The sequence below is a fragment of the Myotis lucifugus genome, unplaced genomic scaffold (genome assembly GCF_000147115.1).
Source record: "Myotis lucifugus unplaced genomic scaffold, Myoluc2.0 scaffold_160, whole genome shotgun sequence".
NCBI classification, from domain to species: domain Eukaryota; kingdom Metazoa; phylum Chordata; class Mammalia; order Chiroptera; family Vespertilionidae; genus Myotis; species Myotis lucifugus.
In genome coordinates this window covers 1,368,566-1,390,618 of record NW_005871208.1, presented here as the reverse complement: position 1 = coordinate 1,390,618, position 22,053 = coordinate 1,368,566, and the positions used below count along the sequence as shown (strand labels likewise).

Genomic DNA, 22,053 nt, shown 5'->3' with positions numbered 1-22,053 from the left:
CCGCTGCCCTGGCCCTCACAGCAGCAGCCCGGAATGACATTTGGTCTAATAAGCATATTACACTTTCAACATCATAGACTAGAGAGCCTGTGCATGAAATTCCTGCATGGGGGGGGGGAAGGGTCCCTCAGCCTGGCCTGCACTCTCTCCAATCCGGGACCCCTCAGGGGATGTCTGACTGCCGGATTAAGCCCAATCTCAGCAGTCAGACATCCCTCTCACAATCCGGGACCGCTGGCTCCTAACCGCTTACACCCTAACTGCTCTCCCCTGCCGGCCTGATCACCCTAACTGCTCTCCCCTGCCAGCCTGGTCATCCCTAACTGCCTCTGCCTCAGCCCTGCCACCATGGCTTTGTACGGAAGGATGTCCGGAAGGTCGTCCAGAAGATATCCAGTATAATTAGCATATTACCCTTTTATTAGTATAGATGATAATATCATTGTGGGGAGATAAGGAAATATCCATATTTTCTAGAATGCATACTGAGTATATGGAGTTCAATGAAATTATGCCTACATTTGATTCAAAATACTTTAAGAGAAAAATGGCATAAATGAAGTAAACATGACTAAATCTTGATAATGTTGAATCTGAGTGAAGGCAGTATGTTGTATATTTTACTATTACTTTTCCTTTTGTGTTTGTTTAAAAAAGTCACAATAAAATATTGTTTTGAAAAGATAAGGCTGATTTGCAAAAAGTTTGCTATGTCTTATAATGGCAATAATGAAATAATACTATCTTAGAACTTCAATTACAAAGAAATATATATAAACTAGAGGCCCGGTGCATGAAATTCATGCAATGGGGGGTGTCCCTCGCCCAGCCTGTACCCTCTCCAATCTGGGACCTCTTGGGGGATATCTGACTGCCGGTTTAGGCCCGATCCCTGTGGGCCTAAACCGGCAGTCAGACATCCCTCTCACAATCTGGGACTGCTGGCTCCTAACCGCTTGCCTGCCTGCCTGCCTGATTGCTCCTAACTGCTTCTGCCTGCCAGCCTGATCACCCCCTAACCGCTCCCCTGCTGGCATGATCAATGCCTAACTGCTCCCTGCCGGCCTGATCTCGCCCCCAACTGCCCTCCCCTGCTGGCCTGGTTGCCCCCCAAACTCCCCTCCCCTGCAGGCCTGGTTACTCCTAACTGCCCTCCCCTGCCGACCTGATCTCACCCCCAACTGCCCTCCCCTGCTGGCCTGGTCACCCCCAACTGCCCTCCCTGCCGGCCATCTTATGGTGACTATCTTGTGATGATGTGGGGGCGGCCATCTGGTGATGACGTGAGGGCATTGCACGAGGGTGCAAGGGTGTGAGGGCCACCAAGGCTTTTATTAGTATAGATACTATTGAATTCACAGTATGTTCTCAAAGGATACTGAAAACATTAGTTCTGACATATATGAAGGTCAATATAACTTTTTAGCATTAAAAGGGATTTTCAGATCCAGAGAGGGATGGGTGCCGTGGTAATGGCGGATAGGCAGGTGAAGCCCCTGCCAACCCCAACTTCACTGATCCCATGAAGAGGAGTCAGGCTCCCACTGGAGCAGAAGGCATTAAAGCTAGATCATGAAGACTTTACTCAGGTCAGGGTGGTGCCTTGCTGGCCAGGGCAAGCCAGGAGATTTGACGAATTGCTTTTCACAGGGATCCTGAAGAGTAGGAGAGACTGTGTGTGTGTGGGTATGCCTCCAGGTGGAGGAGTGGACTGGATAACCTCCTGGCTGGAGCACCCTATTAGGTACTGATTTGATACATTGCAATACAGTGACTCACTCTTTTCTCCAGGGAGAAAGTACTTAGGATACTTAGTTAAGCTTCAAATAATCCAGGTGTTGGGGGTGAGTGTAAGCCAATTCCGTTTTCTCAAAATATTTATTGGGTTCCGCAAGTGCAGAGGATTGAGCCTGACTATCAAGAATTTCAACTCACTGAGCAGTTCCTCCCCTTCCATCATCTGCATCGTTCATGACTCTCCAATCAGAATTGACATTCTAGTTCTGCTAATGTACTTTTTAATCCCTGTTTTGCTTTTTGTTTCCTTATGGGCAATGTCTTCTCCACAATCCTGCCTGTACAATAAGAATAGATTAAGCCCCTCTTCCCACTCCTTCCACCACCTGCTGGGGAGGTCCCAGATCTAGGTCTAGCTGATGACAATCCTAGCTGCAACTTTACTTCTCAAAGATTCTTCTCCAAGTGATTTCTCTCTAAAAAAATGACAAGTATGGTGCAGAATCAGTGGGCTCTGGTGATGGCTGGTATCTTCCCTGGTGGGGGCAGTAAGGTACCTTGATTCACTATGGGTTTAAGAATTCCTAGAGACCCATTGCCCAGGACTTCAAATATGAATATCTATTCTGTCTAATGAAAACTGAGAAAAATTTATTAAAGGACATTGTTGCTCCTGGCATCTCTGGGAGCTCTGTAGCCTGGAACCACACCAGTCACACTTGGGGGCTGCTCTGGTGAAAACATCATGACGACTGCTGCTGTACCCATGATGGTTGGGGCAAAATGACAAAACTCCACCTCTGCCCATGGAGACCCAGATGCTCCATCATTGTGCTCTCTAGAAAGATCACTTTCTCTCTCTGTGGCCATCTCCTTATGTTGTCCCCAAGTCTCATAAGGGTCTATCTTATTGGAAGATTGCAAGGCCTGGCCTCTAGCTACAAAGTGTCTGGGAATGTGTTTTCTAGATTCTACCTCAGGAAGGTCGGGATCACAATGTGGAATATGACCAGACCATAGGAAGGGTGTTCAAAGATGTTGTGTAGCCACAAGTGACAAAGTCCCCCACAGTCTTCACTTCCTAAATTCAACCGTGCTCATTTTCAATGCTGAGCCTTGGCTCATGACCACTTGGGCTGAAATACCTGTCCTTCTGTCTATCCGAACTTGTCTCTGCTCAGTAAACACTCCTCATATTTGTTCACTGATTTCTCTTTGTGGTGCTGGAAGCTGAGGCCTGCTTCCCCTCACCCCAAGTTGTGGAGTTTATATGATTTCTATTTGTGCTCACATTCCCTGTGGGGCCTCACTGGATTATCTGCAAATGGAATCATCATTTTATTGGATGAATTGTTTTGACAGGTATGAAAGCTGAAATTCTGTGTGACTTGCAAATCAAAATAGTTAAAAATAATAGTGAACACTGACTGAACACTTACAATGTGCTAGGTACTGTCTAGGCATGATAGTGACTCAATGAGAGAGGTACCATTAATAATTTTATAGATGAGGAAACTGAAGCACAGAGAAGTTAAATAACTGGCTCTTGCTCATGTACATATAGTGACAAAGCTGAGATTTAAAAACTGGGTCTATGTATACCCAAAACTAATATAACGTATGTCAATTATACCTCAGTTAAAAAAATAAATGAATTTAAAAACTAGATCTATTTGACTCTAAAGTGCATACTCTTAAATATTAAGAGAAAAATAAGGCTAAATTTTTATATGCTTACTTAAACACCTGACAGAGGTTTTGTTCATCCTGCTATGTTCCTGTGAGATCCAGAGGTGTAGAGATGACTGGCCATCTTTAATGGTTAATGATGCTTATGTACAGAGAATTTAAACAGCCTTGGTCATGGTTGGTCATGGGGAGGGGCTGGTCCAGCTCTAGGCTTGGTTCATTCTTTAAACTCTGGTTCCTTTGAGGAAGCAAAGACAAGGAGGGTGTCTGTGTGTGGCCTTGGGCTAATTTCACATGCCATTAAGCCTTGGACAGCAGCTGTGGAAGATCAGGGCTGTAAGTTAGACATGCTAGGGAGGGAACCTCGGTACTGGGCACGGGGACCTCGAATGCCCAGTCAACTTCAAGTTGATTCTGTGATTGACTGATTCTTGATCCTGTAATTATATCACATTTTTCCTACTGGAGAGGAGTGACATCCATTTTGCATGTATGTTTCTTAAATCTGAACACCAAATGTGAGAGGTCTGGATTCCTCATGTTCAGATGATCTCAATTAGCCTGAGCTACCTCATGTAATGAGATTTGAACTAGCTTTCGACCAGTTTTATTTGGTTGTAATTCAGTATAAAGGTGAGATTCATTCATTAGTTCATCAATTGATTAATGCATTCAACCAACCTTTATGAACATTTATTACTGGCAAAGCACTGTGCTAAAAACCAAGGGATCCATAAGGTCCTGGAAAGTTTATGGTCTTATTTTGGGAAAACAAGCATGTCAAACTCGTGGCTAGTGGGCCACATGCCTCGTTTATTTGGCATGTGGCCCGCTGCAGCGAGTTTGACATGCTTGGGCTAGAATGTTGCATAGCCTGGGGTTAACAAATGAGGGAGAGAAGGACAGGTGGGAGAACCAGGCCATTGAAGAGCACTTTACTTCCCAGTGAGCATTGAAGAATTCCTTGTTCTTTCCTCCTTTCTGCCCATTCTGTGGAGCCTCCTGCCAAGGCCACACAGGCCACACCCTTGGCAGGCCCTTGTGTGCAGCAGACAGAAGGAAAAAAGACCTGTCCTGGAGAGACAAGCGGCTGCCCTGGCAGGCTCCAGAGCTGCGCAGGAAGGCTTTCCTCTTGTACAAGCCAAGCCCAGTCGCTAAGCCTCTGAAAAACATCAAGCTGGCAGATTCTCAGGTTTTTGGAGTCAGAGACCTACGGTGGTGCTGCCAGCTCTGCCAGGTCTGTCCTTCTGAGGCTGGTGGGTGAGTCTAGATAGCGAGGCCCCTCCACCAGAGAATGACCCTACAGGGGCCCTGCGTGCCTTATTCATGAAGGCGTCTTCAGTAGCTGGTACAAGTTAGGTAATCTGTCAAATTTGTTGAAGTGATGGTAGAATTGATGTTTGAATTTCCAGTTCTTTGGGACTTGGACTGAAACCAGAGAAGCGCCAAAAATGGGGGAAGCAAGAAAAGAAGCCTTAGAGATACCCCAAGATGTGGAATAGTGTGCAGTTTCTCTGGGAAGGTTTCAAAAACAAACGAACAAATAAACATAAATTTTTTTGCATGTTGAATTTTACTAATGACTCTTCAAAGCGCTTAGGTATTAACTGCCCTTTTTCTCTAAAGATAGTCATGAACCCACATGCTGCTGCCTCCCAAAGTATAGTTGGGACAGAGGGGGAACCGGAAGGCAGATTTGTGATGGTTCTGGGCTTTGTTTCCAGGAAGGGAGGCAGAGAGATCACCACATCATCCCCAAATCCAGCACAGAGCTGGGCACACAGTGGGCACTCAGTGACCATACGCTGATGGTGGAGTGGAATGTATCATCCCTTCTATTGAGATATTTTCCCCGAGTGCTTGGCTGTGCTTCAATATCTACCACCCAGACAACCAGAACCTCCCTAACCCACCTTCCACGCCATCCCTTCCAGAGCTGAGCCCAGGGCTAAGGGCACCTGACGCAGATGAGCGTGCCTTTGGGTCCTGAAAGACAAAGCTAGGAGATGGCCAGGCCCAAGCATGGGGCAACGCCAGACACCACCCCCTGCCAGGTAAGCCTGCCACCTTAGCACTTTTACTCTCTCAGATGATTTTCAAGGTGTGTTTAGCAGCCTGGAACAAACTTATTGCCTTGGAGGCAAACCCAACCCATGACTATTTGGGATTAATTATCTCTCTTTCATTTGAGCCCAGCAACCTCTTAGCTGTATATAAAGGGATTTATCTTGCAGAGGTCTTCAGTGTTCTTCCCTCTTCCTCTGACTCTAGGCTTCCCTGCTGCACTCTAGAACTCTTCCTTCACCAAGTCTTCTCACCATGAACAGACAAGTCTGCAAGAAATCCTTCAGCAGCGGGAGCCAGGGCTTCTCTGGCCGCTCTGCTGTGGTCTCCGGCGGCAGCAGCAGGATGAGCTGTGTGGCCCGTTCAGGGGGAGCCAGTGGAGGAGCCTGTGGGTTCCGGAGCGGGGCAGGTGGCTTTGGCAGTCGCAGCCTCTACAACCTGGGTGGCAACAAGAGCATCTCCATCAGTGTGGCTGGTGGTTCCCGGACTGGTGGCTTTGGGGGAGGGCGTAGCAGCTGTGGCAGTGGCTTTGGAGGTGGCTTTGGAGGTGGCTATGGAGGTGGCTTTGGTGGTGGCAGAGGAATGGGAGGTGGCTTTGGAGGAGCTGGTGGCTTTGGAGGAGCTGGTGGCTTTGGAGGAGCTGGTGGCTTTGGTGGAGCTGGTGGCTTTGGAGGGTCTGGTGGCTTTGGAGGGGTTGGTGGCTTTGGTGGTCCTGGTGGTTTTGGCCCTGGTGGCTTTCCTGGGGGAATCCAGGAAGTGACTGTCAACCAGAGCCTTCTGCAGCCCCTCAATGTGGAGATCGACCCTCAGATTGGGCAGGTCAAGGCCCAGGAGCGGGAGCAGATCAAGACCCTCAACAACAAGTTTGCCTCCTTTATCGACAAGGTGATGAAGCTCTGACTGGACCCCATTTCTAGGCTGAGAACTTTGAGTATGACATTTAGACACAGTGTTTAGGATAAATTCTGGATGGGTGAGGCTGAGAGGGTGGGGTTAGGAAGCATTCTAGGGTCTGTGAACATGTGTAGAGCCAATAAGTTTATCCACATGAACATGTGAGTAGGAAAGATAGTGGTTCTCTATTTGGACTCAGACATCCCCAAGTCCTGCTTATCTGACTCTCTGCTCATGGCCAGGGCATTGACCACTGGCAAGGAAAGGTCTGACACAGAACTGGGGCTTTTCAAACATAAGCTGTTCTCTGAGGCTTTCCAGAGGACCTGTTCCCTCTATGTCTCTGTGCCAGGCAAAGGAGGTGGGTGCCCAAGAGAAGGGATTAAAGAGGCTTACATAGAACCTTAGTCCCAAGGGCTGCAGAGAAGCTGACAACCTCATCTGCACCCCTAATCAACCTTTCAGAAAGAGAGGGATGGTCAGTGACTTCCAGGCTAGGATAGCTCACACTGGCTATCGCTCTCCTGTCATGATGATTATGGCATTTCAATCAGTATCAGTTCCCAGTGACTCACATCCTTGAAAACTGGAGTGTCAATGGAGCCCCTAGATGAGGGACAGTTAAGTACAGTTTTGCAGAGTGCAGTGTATTTTTGGAAGTTATGATAGAGTCACAAAATCCCTGGGAACACTGAAGGGTCATCTTTACTTCTATGTCCAGGCAGAGCTCATTTCAGTTTCCTTGTCCATCTTTCCTCCTTCTGTAACTTTCCAAACCATGCTGCATCCTTAGTAGCCTGACTGATGGGACTGTCTGACCATATCTTCTCCAGCTACAGTAGAAGCCTATCTTCATGTCCTTTCTAGGCCTTTGTGCTGGGATATGGGCAGATACAGACACCTGTCTTACCTGAGCCAAGGCCCCTCTGATCCTTTGCCTGATGTTTTCTTCAATGCATTGCAGGTACGGTTCCTGGAGCAACAGAACAAGGTTCTGGAGACCAAGTGGAACTTGCTCCAACAACAGGGCACCAATTCCATCACAGGCACCAACAATCTTGAACCCCTTTTTGAGAACTATATCAGCTCCCAGCGAAGCTACTTGGACAGCATCCTGGGAGAGAGAGGCCGCCTGGACTCAGAGCTAAGGAACATGCAGGACCTGGTGGAGGACTTCAAGAAGAAGTGAGTGACAAGAGCAGGAGTGGGCAGATGCCATGGGCCAACCTGTCTCAGAGTCCCAGCCCTTACTGCATTCCTCCTGTCTGCTGGCCAGTAGTATCAGTCTATTTTCCTCTCCTTATTGTCATAGGGGGTAGTTTGGTTCATTAGGTTCCCTTTTCAACTTCCTTCCTTAAGGATAGTCCTTTACAAATGAAATTGTGGCAAGCAGGATGAGTGTAGAGTTGAGAGAGCACTTCTTCAGGAGCCAGGTTGGGGAAGATCCTGGTTCTAGGATCTGGAGGATGATGGGACAACTCATGGTGTGTTGACCAACCATCCTGGTCTGCCCAGGACAAGGGACTTACAGTGTTAAAACTGAGATAGTATGCATGGACAAATTGAATGATTGGCCCTCTTAACTAATAGGGAGGTAGTAAGAAGGATATGTTCATCTAAGTGGGTTGGGAGAGGGACAGAGGGCTGGAAGAGATGAGCTTTCAGAGTTTCAGAGAAGAGTGGTGTTTATGACTACCTCAAAATTCAACCTCAGTTATTTCTTTTTAACTCTTACAGATATGAGGATGAAATCAATAAGCGTACAGCTGCTGAGAATGAATTTGTGACCCTAAAGAAGGTAAGGGCTGTGTATGAAGTTCCTGGGGCTTGTAGGTGCAGATTTCTGGCTGCTTTGGAGGAAATCTCCTTACTCCATTGCTACAGAGCCACCAAGTTCAGACAGTTGGAGAAAAAAAAAAAGAAACCAGGTTCATCTTAGTCTGGAAAGATTCCTCAGTGATTCAGTTCATTTGTTTTTAGTTTTTGAATAGGGTTGAACTTAAACCTCCCCAGTGAGATGTGAATCATTTCTTTATGTGGAGACCAGCCTCAGACAAGGACCAATCAATCACCAGCCTTGGTCCTCCTGATTCTTTCTTGCTGTGATCATGGTTTGTTGTTTGGTCCTTGGGAGAATAAGGCCTCCATGCTTCTTTCTTTCTCAGGATGTGGATGCCACCTACATGAATAAGGTAGAGCTTCAGGCCAAGGTGGATGCCTTAATGGATGAGGTCAACTTCCTAAGGACCCTCTATGATATGGTAAAGATGTTTCTTACTAAGAGGGAGAGAGAAGGAGGGTGAGATGTTTACAGATTTGAGGCTCAGACATTTAGTATTAAAGCCTGGAAAGACTGAGCTTAGAAATAAAGTTTCTTGTTAGGGTTCTGCAGGATGGGCTGCAGACATGGGGTTTTCTCAGGGGCTAGGGAACATGATGGGGCTGAGTACACATTCAGAGCTGAGTCAGTGAATGGGATTGTTAATCAAGAGTCTCTCTGGGCCTCTTGTTGTAGAGGCCCGAGAGTGAGCATATCTCTCTGTGTTGGCAGGAGCTGTCCCAGATGCAGAGCCACGTCAGTGACACTTCTGTGGTTTTGTCCATGGACAACAACCGCTGCCTGGACCTGGACAGCATCATTGCTGAAGTCAAGGCCCAGTATGAGGAGATTGCCCAGAGGAGCAAGGCCGAGGCTGAGGCCCTGTACCAGACCAAGGTGGGAGCTGGGCACCTCTCAGAGGATCCATTGAGGGCCTCAGGGAGTCTGAGGCCTGTGGGGCTGCTGGGTGATGAGTTCCCAGTGTCACTGGGTAGACCCCTCTTGGTTCTACTCTCTGAAGACATCCCTCTAATGGTTGGTTGTTTAGCTTCTAGAAAGTGCTGCCCCTGGGGGAGGTGGTTTCACTGTCCCCTGCCATGACACATGGGACTGACTCTAGCCTGCTCAAGGACTGCAGGATAGAAGAACCTTCTATCATGACAAACTAGATGTTCTTTTCCCTGCTGCCTCAGAGATGTCTCTGCTGAAACATAACTCAATGTCATTTTAACAAATGCTTACTAAGCACCTCAAGGTTGGGTGGGTTTAGAAATAGAGAAACAAATCAGGCAAAACTGCATGAACACCTTCTTTTCCCTTCTGTTCTTCAGTTGGGAGAGCTGCAGACCACAGCTGGCAGACATGGGGATGACCTGAAGAGCACCAAGAGTGATATCATGGAGCTCAACAGGATGATCCAGAGGCTGCGGGCCGAGATTGAGAACGTTAAGAAGCAGGTGGGATGGTAATGAATGCTAGTGCCTGGGATGACTGGTGAGGGGTGTGGGCTAGAATATCAGGATTCACAGTTTGAAATGGACTTCTGGGTTCATCTCAGGCAGCAGTGGCTTCTAGGGAGTTCAAACACCAAGCCAGTCTAGATGGCTGGTAATCCACAAGAGAAATATCTCCATGGATGAATACAAGATAGAAGTGCTATCGAAGAGATGATGTTGCCTGACTTTAACTTTTGCTCTAGGATAATCTATTCTAAGACTCAGAGAATAGATTATCTGGGACTCTCCTACTAGGCCCATCACTTCTACCTCCTTCTTTCCCAGAATGCCAACCTTCAGGCAGCAATCTCGGAAGCTGAGCAGCGTGGGGAAATGGCTCTCAAGGATGCCAATGCCAAGCTTCAAGAGCTGCAGGCTGCCCTACAGCAGGCCAAGGATGACATGGCCCGGCTGCTGCGTGACTACCAGGAGTTGATGAATGTCAAGCTGGCCTTGGACGTGGAGATTGCCACCTACCGCAAGCTGCTAGAAGGCGAGGAGTGCAGGTGGGTCTCCAATTCCAACTCCCCTGATCCTGCTGAGGGTAGATAAGTGACCAAGTATATGGAGATGAAGGACTGCTGTGTAGAGAGAGCCCCCCACCCCCACCTTCCACAGGCCTTGCAGAAAAGCACTTGTGGTTACTAGCCCACTTTCACCACGGTTAGTCAAAGCACATGTGTAATTAATGTGTATAGGGTCTCTTTGTTGAGGCCCATAGAAGGGTGGAAAAAGGGGACTGATCTGCTAGGCTTCTGAATTCAGTTCCAGTTGTGTTATTCATCACCTTCACTCATGGACTTGTTGGAAATTTGCTTTGCGATGGTGGAATTTTCTCTTGCTTTTTCATACAGGATGTCTGGAGAGTGCCAGAATGCTGTCAGCATCTGTAAGTAGCCAAAGTAACCCTGATAATGAGAGCTGATGTTGAAATATTAGTAATATTACAGGGCAGTAGCAACTAATTAAAATATTTCTATGGAAGTTGGAGATGGTGGAAGGGGCAACAGATATGATTTTGTTATTGTTCTGGGTCCAGGGCACTATCAATAAGTCTGTAGAATGGGGAATATCCAATAGGAAGCCTGTTAATGGGAGGATAAATTATGATTAATTTCCAAGAGTGTCAAGAGTTGATCAAATGCAGAAGGAACCACAGGACAACTCATGATGTTTTAAAACTATGGGGCTGAACATCTATGACATTAGACTGTATTACAATGATCAATCATCTTGAGCCCAGAGGGTCATTAATTATAATAGTGTCCTGGGCACTGATCCCTGTACTGTCCTCTCCCCTGCAGCTGTGGTCAGCAGCAGCAACACAACCTCGGCCTCTGCAGGCGGTTTTGGCGGTGGCTTCGGTGTAGGCGGGGGAGCAGGCAGTGGATTTGGTGGAAGCAGCGGATTCGGCGGAAGCAGTGGCTTTGGAAGTGGCAGTGGATTCGGAGGAGGCAGTGGATTCGGTGGAGGCAGTGGCTTTGGAGGCGGCAGCAGCTTTGGCTCTGGCTCCGGGGGTCGCTGTGGGGTCAGTGGAGGAGGTTTCAGTTCTGGCAGCAACCGGGGTGGCAGCGTCAAGTTCTCCCAGTCCTCCCAGCGCTGCTCCAAATAAATAATGAGCATAGGCACCATCGCTAGAGCGCCTCTAGTCCCCATCAGCTCCTCCCCTACGACAGACAGCTGCTCTTTGGATTTAGAAGACTGGGGCCTCATGCTCCTCCATCTAGATCCCTGGCCAACTGCAGCCAAGGAATTTCACTCTCTCTGGCTCCAGTCTGGGCATGCGATTGTCCAGGTGTGGCCTTAGCTGCCACCTTCTGTTGCCCTTGGGGTCCCCTCCCTGGGTGGAATGGTCCCCACAGTTCTGAGGTGTCTGACACACAGACTCCTCTACCCATCTGTTCTGTCACCAATAAAGTGCATTGTGTTTCACTTCAGGCCTCTGAGTCCTCTCTGGAGGCCTTTCTCCCCGCCTGGACTGACTTCTCCATTCTCTCCCAGGGTGGGCTGTGTGTGCACCAAACCAAGGCAGTTGGTCCCCACTGTCCATTACATGGGATCCAAATGGGCAATATCTGACTCATTTATTCTTTGATCAGGGGGAAGGGCGGGGGCACACCCCAGGAGGCCCTGTGGCCTCACAGTTCAAAGGGGGAAGGCTGTATCATGCAGACATCCATATCATCCTTGCTTTCTCTCATTGGGGGAACCAAAGAGGACCTTGACTCGCTGAGGGACTTGGGGACAGTGGATTTCTTTCCTTGGTGCTGCCCCCACTCCAGTCGACATTCTGAAAACTTTCCCTCAAAAGTGCACCCAGGAAAGGATGAGGTGCTAGAACTCCAGGTTGCAGGGATTTCTGAGAGCTAGCTACCTCAAAGTCTGACCCACAGAACCCCAGTCTGTTGGAAGCTCTGCAAAACAGGTTCCCTGTCCATTAAATCTTCCCTCTTTGGAGCCCATATTAGAGGTCTAAGAAGTCTTGTAGCAAAGAATACCTGTTAGCTACCTTTAACCCAGCATATTCCAAATGCCTCCCAACCCTCTTCCTTGCAAACAACTATTAACCGCTCTCAGAAAACGTCCTGCACCTGAGCACTGTCTGCATGTATTCTGGGCTCCCAGGTGTGTGCCCAACCATGGGAGCTCTTGGTGTCTGCCCTGTACCAGGAAGCCCTGATGCAGCGTTAACATGGGAGTGCTGTCTGGAAGGTCAAGGGTGGATGGGACTCAGGCACAAGGAAGCCAAAAACTTCATTTGTGAACAAGAAGACTGAGGCTCCAAAAGGTGGAGTGGCTTGCTTAGGCTCTTCAAGCATCTGATGGTGTGAGCCGAGGTACATCCAAGTATCTGAGTCCAGAGCTCCTTCCACCTCCCCACACTGTTTCGGAGGCTGTGTTGCTGCCCTTCTTGCTTGGCTGGTTGCCTGGGGACCCACAGAACATGCAGGCAATAAAGTAGAAATGCTTAGCCAGGCCAGGACAGGGAAGCAATGCTTCCATCTTAGGCCAAAGCTGAATTTATCTCAGAGAAGAAGGGTGACAATTAAATAAGCAAAGAAAACCATTAATGGAGGCTGTAAGAAATCCGGGTGGGAATCCCATGTCCACGTTTGGCAGAGCAGTTCCGTCAGTGACAGTTCCATTCTGATCCCCAGAAAGGCTCTTTGAAGAAGATGGGATTTAGGAGTTGTTGCCTCATTGCGGGATGCCTTTTCTGGCTGGTATCGCTCTGTGGACAAAGAGAGATAAGCAGGGAGAGTCAATGCCTGCCCCAGCTCAGAGAATTGGTCCTACAGGAATGTGCTGGGCCAACTATGGGATAGTTGTGTCACCCTGGATGAAGTCATTATTAACAAGTTCCTTCCTTCAACCACCATTCATTAATGTTCACTTGCTGGCACTGGGCTAAAAGGAGATGCACTGGTGAGCAAAAGTAAGATTTCACCTCCAGCTCTCATTTCAGTGAGAGAGACCAACAACAACGAAATGAATAAAATAACTTTAAGTTGTGATTGAGTGTATGAAAAAAGAAACCAGGGCTAAATTGGAGAAATGACAGGACTTGTTAATGAATTGGATGCTGGGGGTGAGGGTGTATAGGAGAGGGAAGATTTAACCAGGATGCCAGTTTCCCAGTGAAAGCAAGTGGGGGGCTGGTGATTCCATCTACTGAGGTAAGAGGAGGTGGCATGGGTCTGAGGAGGAACCCAGGACCTTGCTTTGAGCTTCTCAAGAGACAGCAAATGGAGATACTGAGACTAAAGTTGGAGATGTGAGTGTGGATTCATAAGGAAGGCTGGTCAGGTCTAGCGGCTCACATTTGGACATCATCAGTGTGAGGATAGCTAAGGTGGTTCCAAAAGACATGGAACTGGTGAGCTCTCCCAGAAAGGGAAGAGCAGGGTACCCAGGCTGAGCTCCAAGGAAGCCCAGAATTTAGAGTGAGGGAGAGGAGACAGCCAGCCAGGTAATAGAGCTTGGTCTGGGTTTTCCAGAATGCCTCCACCTAAGAGGTCAAGGGTTTCTAAATTGGTTCCAAGGGAAACCCAGAACAGGCTCAGTCTTCCTTGGGACACTGCCCACTCATCTCAAGGCACATATTCAGACTCGTTTTTGCTGCTCCTCCCTGTACTCTAACCAATGCCTACTGGCCCCTGTTCATTCTGTGGGGGTTTATGAGTGACTCCTCTCCCCGCCCCCACTACTTAAGTAGCCCTCTAGTGACAGTGGGGAATCCATGCAACTTCTCAAAGGAGAGAGTAGCCAGAGGTAGCCTGGCTCAAGAGGAATGGCACCATGGAGAGGGCTATTTCTAGGAGGAGTTATCAGGCCAGAAGAATGGCCAGGCAGGTGAACTTGGTTCCAGAGCTGAGACTGAAGGAATTAATTCCATGTTTGGCTGGATATTCTCAGCCCAGCCCTGACCATTTCTAATTCAGGCTGAAACACCTCCAGGGAACTTTACCTGGTTCTGAGTGCTCTCTCTTCCTTTTACCTCAGCATTTACAGAATTTCTTTGTATGTCAGCTTTTCAAGTGCTCTTTAGCTGCTGGGCTTGGGTTTGCTTTCTTTTACTTGTCTAGACTTTTCATTCTTTGAGTAGGGTACAAGTTGGTGCTGTGTTGTCCATTCTTGTCCTATCCTATAAAGCATGTTTTTTTTTTCTTTTTTACTGAGGTTGTTGAATAATGCTGACTTGTATGCCTGGGCCCTAGTCTGGGATTTGGGGCCATTGGCCTTTGCCTCTCTCTGCTTTGTTCCACATCTCTCATCCTTGGGTGTGGAGTGATACATCTTCTTGTGATGACACAGAGGGCACAACTTATATCCCCCTATTCCTACCCCCATTCATTCCTCTCTGCCACTCCCCTCTTGAGCCCCCTCCCCCAATTGGTAAGAACACTGAAAACAGCACCTTCCTGTTCTATGAGCTTGTTGACGCACTGGTTCACCCATCCTTTTATGTTAAGGAGACATAGGTGTGTTTTAAGATTCAGGTTATTTCCTTCTGGGATGCAGGCTACACTACAGGCCGGAGCAAGTATCAACAGTGATGGTGACACAGTCATAAAAGACTCAGTTAAGAAAATTAGGGGATTGTTTCTCACAAGAATCTGCCTATGGATAATCCAGCCACAACTGTTGATGATCGAAGTTTGACTATACAGCTTTGGGTAATTTGTAGGTAAATCTCTATATGACCCTTCTCTGTTTTGTCTAGGGAAGGGTGGAGTTTTTGTTAGCCAATCACCAGAAATCTCATCTTTTGGGATTTGGGCTGCCCCTTCTCTCTGCCTTCTCAGCACCTTAGCCAAAATACATTCTCTCTGCAGCCGAGACTAGGAATGTAGACACCTTGCAACAATCTTGGGATGACTGAAAAAAACTCCAAAGACCTCCTTCACTTATTTTTTCTATATCCTGTACAAGCCCCTCTGGCATTCAATCTGCTTACTGCAAATCTCTTTTGTGCCTAAAATCAATATAATCACCACCAACACTTCCACCTAGGCTAAAGGCTAAAGGCTAGTTGGTTATCCTAACCACTGATGGGGATATAATGGGAGCAGTCTGATACTCTTGGAATCTATGGTGACATCACCAAATGGTGACAGCTTCATCAACTGCTAGAGAAGACGGGGCAAGGAAGGAGAGCTCTAGGTGGCAATAAAGCAGTGATTCTCAGTGGGGCCATTCCACTCCCCCAGGGACCATATGGCAACGCCTAGTGACAGTTTTGGCTGTCACAACTAGAGGAGTGCCACTGGCATCTAGAGGGTAGAGGCCTCATTGCTACTAAACATCCTACAATGCACAGAACAGGCCCCACCACAAAGAATTCTCTAGTCTCAAATGCCAATAGAGCTTGTTGGGAAACCCTGCACCCAAGCAAGAGGTCATTTCCTTCGCCCCTCTCCTTAGGCAAGGACTGTGGCTGTGATATTGGTTATAACTGAGCTGAATAGAAACCATTCTGAATTTGAGGGACATATACATATTTAGAAGTTTGTTTGTTTTAAAATGGAAAAGCCCTTTTATTCTGGGCAAAGACATAGGAAACAAGCCAGGTGAACATGTGGCCTTATGGGAGTACTTTCAAGACTTGGGCCTGCAAAACTGGTGTGAACTCGGCTAGTTGATGCCTCTCTGCCTTTGATAAACTGTTCCCCTGGCCAGGAATACTCATTCTACCTTCAGTTTTTTTGACTAGCCCTGATTTCTCATTGACGATCACTCAGGCATTGCCTCTTGAAAGCTTTCCTGGACCTTCCACGTGGCACTGAATGTCTGTTGGTGTTCCCATTGTCCTCTGTTAGTCTCTTTGTACCACTCACTAAATTATATTAAAATAACTAGTTTCAGTGTCTGCTCTCCATACTAGAATGGAAGTGACTGATGTGCCTTCTTCATCTTTGTGCCTCTCAATGTCCAGCACAGTGCTTGGCACATACTAGACACTCTGAATGTCACTGAGCTAATGAGATATTTGAAAAGGACAGGGGAGACTTAAATGCAATTGCTGTCCTGACATTTAACAACATGATTAAACTACTAACATTTTTTCGGTTCTTAATGGTGCAAGTCATACACTGGACATTTTGCACATCATTGCATTTAATCCACACAATCACCATAGGAGACAGGTGGTAATTATCCTCATTTTCCAGATGAGGAAACTGGAGCTTAGAGGCAGGGTACCATTAACATGTCTGGCATCAGAAAGGAAGTGGCAGATCTGGGCCTCACATCCAAAGCTTACACTGTAACCACTGTGTTATGCTGCTGAATGGGGCTGGCTGACTTCTTCTCCGCCCCCTGGATGCCCTCTTGTACCAGCTCTGGCACATGGTGCTAACAGCTTGCTAGAATCTTGAGGAGCCAGAAACCAATCTTGAAGTTCCTATATTAGCAGGAGAGGTTTCTCCAACTGAGGCCCTGTGAGGGTGGGTGGGCCACCATCAACTCCAGAGAGCTCTGATCTCCAGCAGAGAAGTCAGAGAGACTGATCGGGGAAATACCTTGATAATGATAGGTGTTTCTCTTTGATGCCAAAGAAGAATTTGTAGGTTTAAACCTCTTTCAGCAACACAGTTGATGCTTCAAGGCCCATCTGTCCACCATATTCTATGGGTGGACTCTTTAAATGTCAAAGTGAACTCCTCACTCTTGGATGATGTGCTTTGACTTGCAGAAGCCCACATAGATACAAATGATCCATGAGTTTATGACAGGTTTTGGAGTTGGATAGTTTGATTAAAATCTGAGCTCAGTCAGCAGATTGATTTGGGGAAACTTAATAAACCTCACTAAACTTGTCCTTATTTGTAAAATGGGAATAAAAGTCTCGACGTTGCAGTTTTTATGACAATTAGAAACGATACTAATTCAATGACTGGTAAATGGCAGGCACTCAATGTCAGCCATTTTTACATATTTTTCACAGACAGGTGAAAGAAGCAAGGATTTGAAGGAGGAAATTATGTTCACTAAGTCCTAATCCCCATAATTATGGGAAGTATGCAGTAGCTCAATAAATATTTGATTGATTGATGGCTTGCATTACTGACGAGCCCAGAGTGGGAAACTGGCCTGGCCAGGCAGGAGAGAATGGCTTTTATGTAACTCTCTATTCAGAAGCTGTGATTCCTTACAATTTTATGCAGAAACCAGACTTCAATTCTGCATTGGCCTTAAACAGGGCTACCCCTTAGAACTCTTTCCTCCCCTGCAGCCTCCAAACTGACAACTTCTAGAAGGGCTTTGTACCTCGCATCGCCATTATCATCACAAGGGCTGCTAAGTGCTGAGCACTGCCCTGTGTAAGGGCTTTCTAACACTACCTCCTGTAGTCCTCTGCTGCCTGATGAGGAGGCTATGCTAATCCCAATTTACAGACCAGAAAACTGAGGCCTGAGGGTAAAAAAACTTCCTGGAGGCCATGTAACTGAAAAGTGCAGAGGCTGAGCTTTGAACACAGGCCTAACTCGAAGGACTCTATGTTTTCCACTCTTCCAAGTTGCAAGGAAAGAGAAGGAGGAGGTGTTGTCATTTGAGTTCCAGAAAATCCAGCATACCAATGAAAATGGATGAGGCCCCTTTCCCATGGAGCTCCCTGAAGGAAGGTCAATGACTTTGGGAAGACCCATCAAGATCCATGGCTGGTGAGAAATATACATCGATAGGCGAATTGGTCCTCAGGGACCTTCTTCATTTTCCAGCATCCTAGAGCCCTTCTCTCTGCATCTGCAACATGCAGGCCTTAGTCTACTCTTGGCTTCCTCTGTCTTTCTCACTTGGAGCAAGTGCTTTCTCTACAGAAATGAAGCAAGTCTTCTTGACCTTATGCCTTAACCATGACTGCCCTGTCTGCACATTCCCACTCTGGACATGATAGTTGGACCAGTGTTTCTCTGAGTATACTCAACTGCATGTTAATAGGGGTCAAGATAGAATGGTTTTATTGTTAAGTTTGTTTGGGAAGCTCTGATCAAGTAAATGTAAATGATTCTTTTCTACAGGACTTCTCAGGGCATTTAATATGTAAATGAGCTTTATTAAAACCCCAAGAGAAAACTATAGAATTTTCATTACCCAAATTTATTTGACCACAGAATCTTTTCATCAAGACAATCTTAGGGCATAGAATTCTGCTCTAGACAAGCCCCAGGAGAGAATCTAGTACCAGATAAGGATTTAAGGGTGAGTTGAAGAGTTATTTTCACCAAGTCTGGATAGAAGACCAGAATTAGAATAAATTGTTATTGCTAACAACTAAGACTTAGTAACTGAAGGATTTAGCTTACTTTTTAACAATCTTTAGTTATGAAGGGAGCTAGCCCTATATGTAATATATTTTTACAGTTCATTTGTTAAAATTATTTAGTTGTGATATGCTTTTATTTTAACATGATAAAAAGGAGAAAATAATAGTAATTTTTAGTCCAGGGACAGCATAACCAGTATGATTGTTCATTTTTCTTTTTTGGAGAACAGATTAATAATGACCTAGAAAATTGGATCTGCGAATCCACACACATAAAGGAGCATGTAACTCTCACCCCTTCATCCTCGGCTCCAGGTGGAGAGGGATGTCTGCTTACTTTGACCTACAGGTAATGGCCACTGTCTGATAATACCTCCACTCACAATTACATGACAAACCACTCTTAAGTATTCTGACTGTAGTGAATACCAGAGAGCAATTTGGTTAGAGGAAATAACTCTGCATGGTGACAATTGCCCCTATTTTATAGATGAGGAAGTAGGGACCCAGAGCACTTAGCCACTTGGCTACCTTCACACAGAAGGTTCTGCAGGTGAGTGACTAGAACTCAGACTGTTGACAGCAGGCAGATCATTTAGACGCCACTGCTCTAAAAGATCCTGCAGTGAGTAAGAAAAATGCTGCCAACGATGCTAACTCTGTATATTTCCAGCAGTTTCAATCAACTGCTAAGAAAACAACCCCAACCTGCTAAATAAGATGATGCTTTGGCAGGCTCTGGAGACATGGATTAGGAGAACCCAACCCAAACCATGTTTTTGTGATCTGCCCATCGCTTCTCTCCGTCCCTCTTCTTCAGCGTATGCTGGGGTGGCAGAGATGAGCCACACTTAGGAGGCTGCCACTGCTGCCTCAGCACTGCAGCCAAGGGAGGGGAGGGGCATCGGAAACACTGATGTCTGTCCTTGTTTGCTTTGGGCTCTCACCTGGGGCTTCAGGTGAGCCTGGCTCAACCTTTTTCCTAGGGAGGGCATTTGATCTACTTTTAAAGGAATTTTAAAGATTATGCATAAAGACCTCAACAAGAGAGATTGGCACTCAATTAATGGGTGGAGTAAATGTCTCAAAGAAGAACCCAACACAGAATCCCCTTCTTGGATTCTCTGGATGAATAGTGTTTTTAAAAAATCTAAACATTTGCTGCTGGACACTATTTAAATATCAAAACAATCCTGCAAGTGGGGTAGAATCCTCATTTTACAAATAAGGAAAGAGTGGCTCAAAGAGGTCAAGGCCCTTGTCTAAGGTCACCACAGAGTGAGAGGTAGACAAGGGGTATGAACCCAGATCTTCCGAAGTCCATGATGACAGGCTTTCTGTTAGACCACAGGTACCTTACTCTTGTGTAGCTTTTAGTAAATTTTAAAGGACTTTCACTTATATTTATCCAGTGAGGCTCATCATCAACCAGTGAGTAGGAAGGGCTTTGACAGGTCAGAACAGACTGTGTGTTAAATCACAGTCCAAGGTCACCCAACCCAAATCCATCATAGCAGAGGTCTTGCTCTCTACTCTCCCAGCGTGGTTTTCTTACTCTGCATTCACACTCAGCTTCCTTTCCCTACCATCCATTCATGAGTTTCTCAAGGGGGCAAAATTGTTTTGAGTATAGCTGAGGCCAGACATGTTATTCCCTTCCCCAATCTCTCCAAATACTGAGCATTGATTTAGTTGTTTAATACTCATAATAACCCCACAAAGTACATGCTATTGTCATCCCCATTTTATAGTTGAGGAAACCAAGACACATAAAAGTTAAATAACTTGTCCAGGTCAAAGAGCTAGTGAGTGGTAGAACTGGCTCTAGACAAACTGCAGAGCAGAGAATCAAGAATTAGCTGCAGAGTACTTAAAATTGCTTAACTTGGGTTTCTTCAGGGTATTTTAGACCTGCCCCAGACTATCTAGAAACCTTCCCCAAAAGACAGAGTGCTTGCTGCTCATCTGATTGGAGTTCTGGAGATATACCAACCACCTATTTCTGGGGAGTCTAGAATCACTCCCCTTTACTCCTGTCATACCTTATGAAGTTCCTATATATAGATAACAACATGAGAATTTGCTCTAGCTATGTGTGGCATGGTTGAGTGTGGAGGTGGATTGCATGAGGATGAGGGACAGTTGAGCTGTAGTAAGTTAGAGCAGCAATGTGTCAGTGTACCCACTCTACCACCAAGGGTCCTTCACCTCCTCCCCCTCCCCCCTCCCCCCACTTCCCGGCCCTGATGGAATAGTCATAGTCTAGACCAGTGCTGCCCAAACTTCCCTGGTCATAGGGATTACCTGGAGGGCTTGTTAAAAATATAGACATGCAAGCCCTTTCTCTGGAGATTTTCATTCCATAAGACTGGGGTGGGACCTGGGTATAGATATTTATATTCTTAGACACTGGTCATCAGCCAGTTACCACATGTTTGTGTTATGTTTACCCTATGCAAGAAGCTGGAGGTTTAGAATGAATAGGACTCAGTTCCCTCCTTCAGTGAGCTCAGGGCCAAGAGGGATACTGACAAATGAAGAGATAAGTATACATTAAATCAGGGCCATGGTGGGAAAAGTACAGGGTATGGTGGGAGAACAGGGAGGGGCATCTAACTCAGACCAGATGGTGAAGGGGACAGGAGATCCTAAGGTCACCAGCTCTGATACAGCACACACTCTTATCTTAAGTTGAATGGGGTCTTTGAGCTGACTCCATCAGCCAACTAAAGAATGCTCACACTCTCTCCTCTCTTGCTTCCTGATCCAGAAATCATCTGCTGTTGATCTAGGATGGTGGTGGAGGGGTTTGGTCTGAGACTCCTCCTTGTCCATGTCTCCTTCTTCTTTCCAAGCCTCACACTTGCTTGCTTCGTATATGGCTTTCACTTTTCTCATGGGTCAGACATTTTATCTCCACTTTTGTTTCCCATGAGCAACACTTCTTAGCTCATATGGTAGGCTGGCTTAAACAGATGTCCTTGGCTGAGGTGAGGCTAGAGTACACCCTGTAGGGCCAGCATACTTTTCATCCCCCTCCCCCAACCCCAAGCCCTCCTCTGGGTATTTCTCTGAAGAGGTGGGCACAGATCACAGATGACATGTCATTGGACAGTGGCACTCTGGCACTACAGGAAGGCACTCAGCCCACCTGGAAGAGGTTGTCTCCTCCTCACTCTTGTGTCATGGAGCTCAGTGGCTCTTGATTCCCTGGTGTCAAAACTCAACTCATCCTGCTGGATCAGGTGCTGTTTGTCTTCCCTAAGACCCTTGAGGAAATCACATGAAGGGAGGGTGGAGAGCTCCAGTCTTTTGTCAACCACGGCAGGTTTGGGTGATTAAGCTAAGAAAGCAAAGTCGTTTTGGTCCAGAGGATTATTTTTGAGGTGTGTTGGGAACTTAGAAATAACTTATTGCCTGGAAGGCAAACCAAACCCAAGATGACTCTCAGCTAATTGCTGGCCTCTCCTTCTTCCAAGCAAACTGCTTGGTATATAAAGGCCAGTCTCCTCTGTTGTCCTCATCCTCTGTCTTCATCCCTCTCTGCTCTTGCTAAGTGATTGCTAGCTCACCTCCAAGCTCTCACC

General features: G+C 46.7%; 1 protein-coding gene across 1 annotated transcript; it reads left to right on the top strand.

Annotated features, from left to right (window-relative positions):
- The first annotated feature begins 5,676 nt into the window (after positions 1-5,676).
- On the top strand, positions 5,677-11,311 carry KRT3 (keratin 3). Its single transcript, XM_006095703.1, has 9 exons — positions 5,677-6,375; positions 7,349-7,569; positions 8,122-8,182; positions 8,550-8,645; positions 8,936-9,100; positions 9,535-9,660; positions 9,985-10,205; positions 10,554-10,588; positions 11,004-11,311. The coding sequence occupies exons 1-9, from the start codon at positions 5,746-5,748 to the stop codon at positions 11,309-11,311; spliced, it is 1,863 nt and encodes a 620-aa protein (XP_006095765.1). The 5' UTR covers positions 5,677-5,745.
- Positions 11,312-22,053: the final 10,742 nt, after the last annotated feature.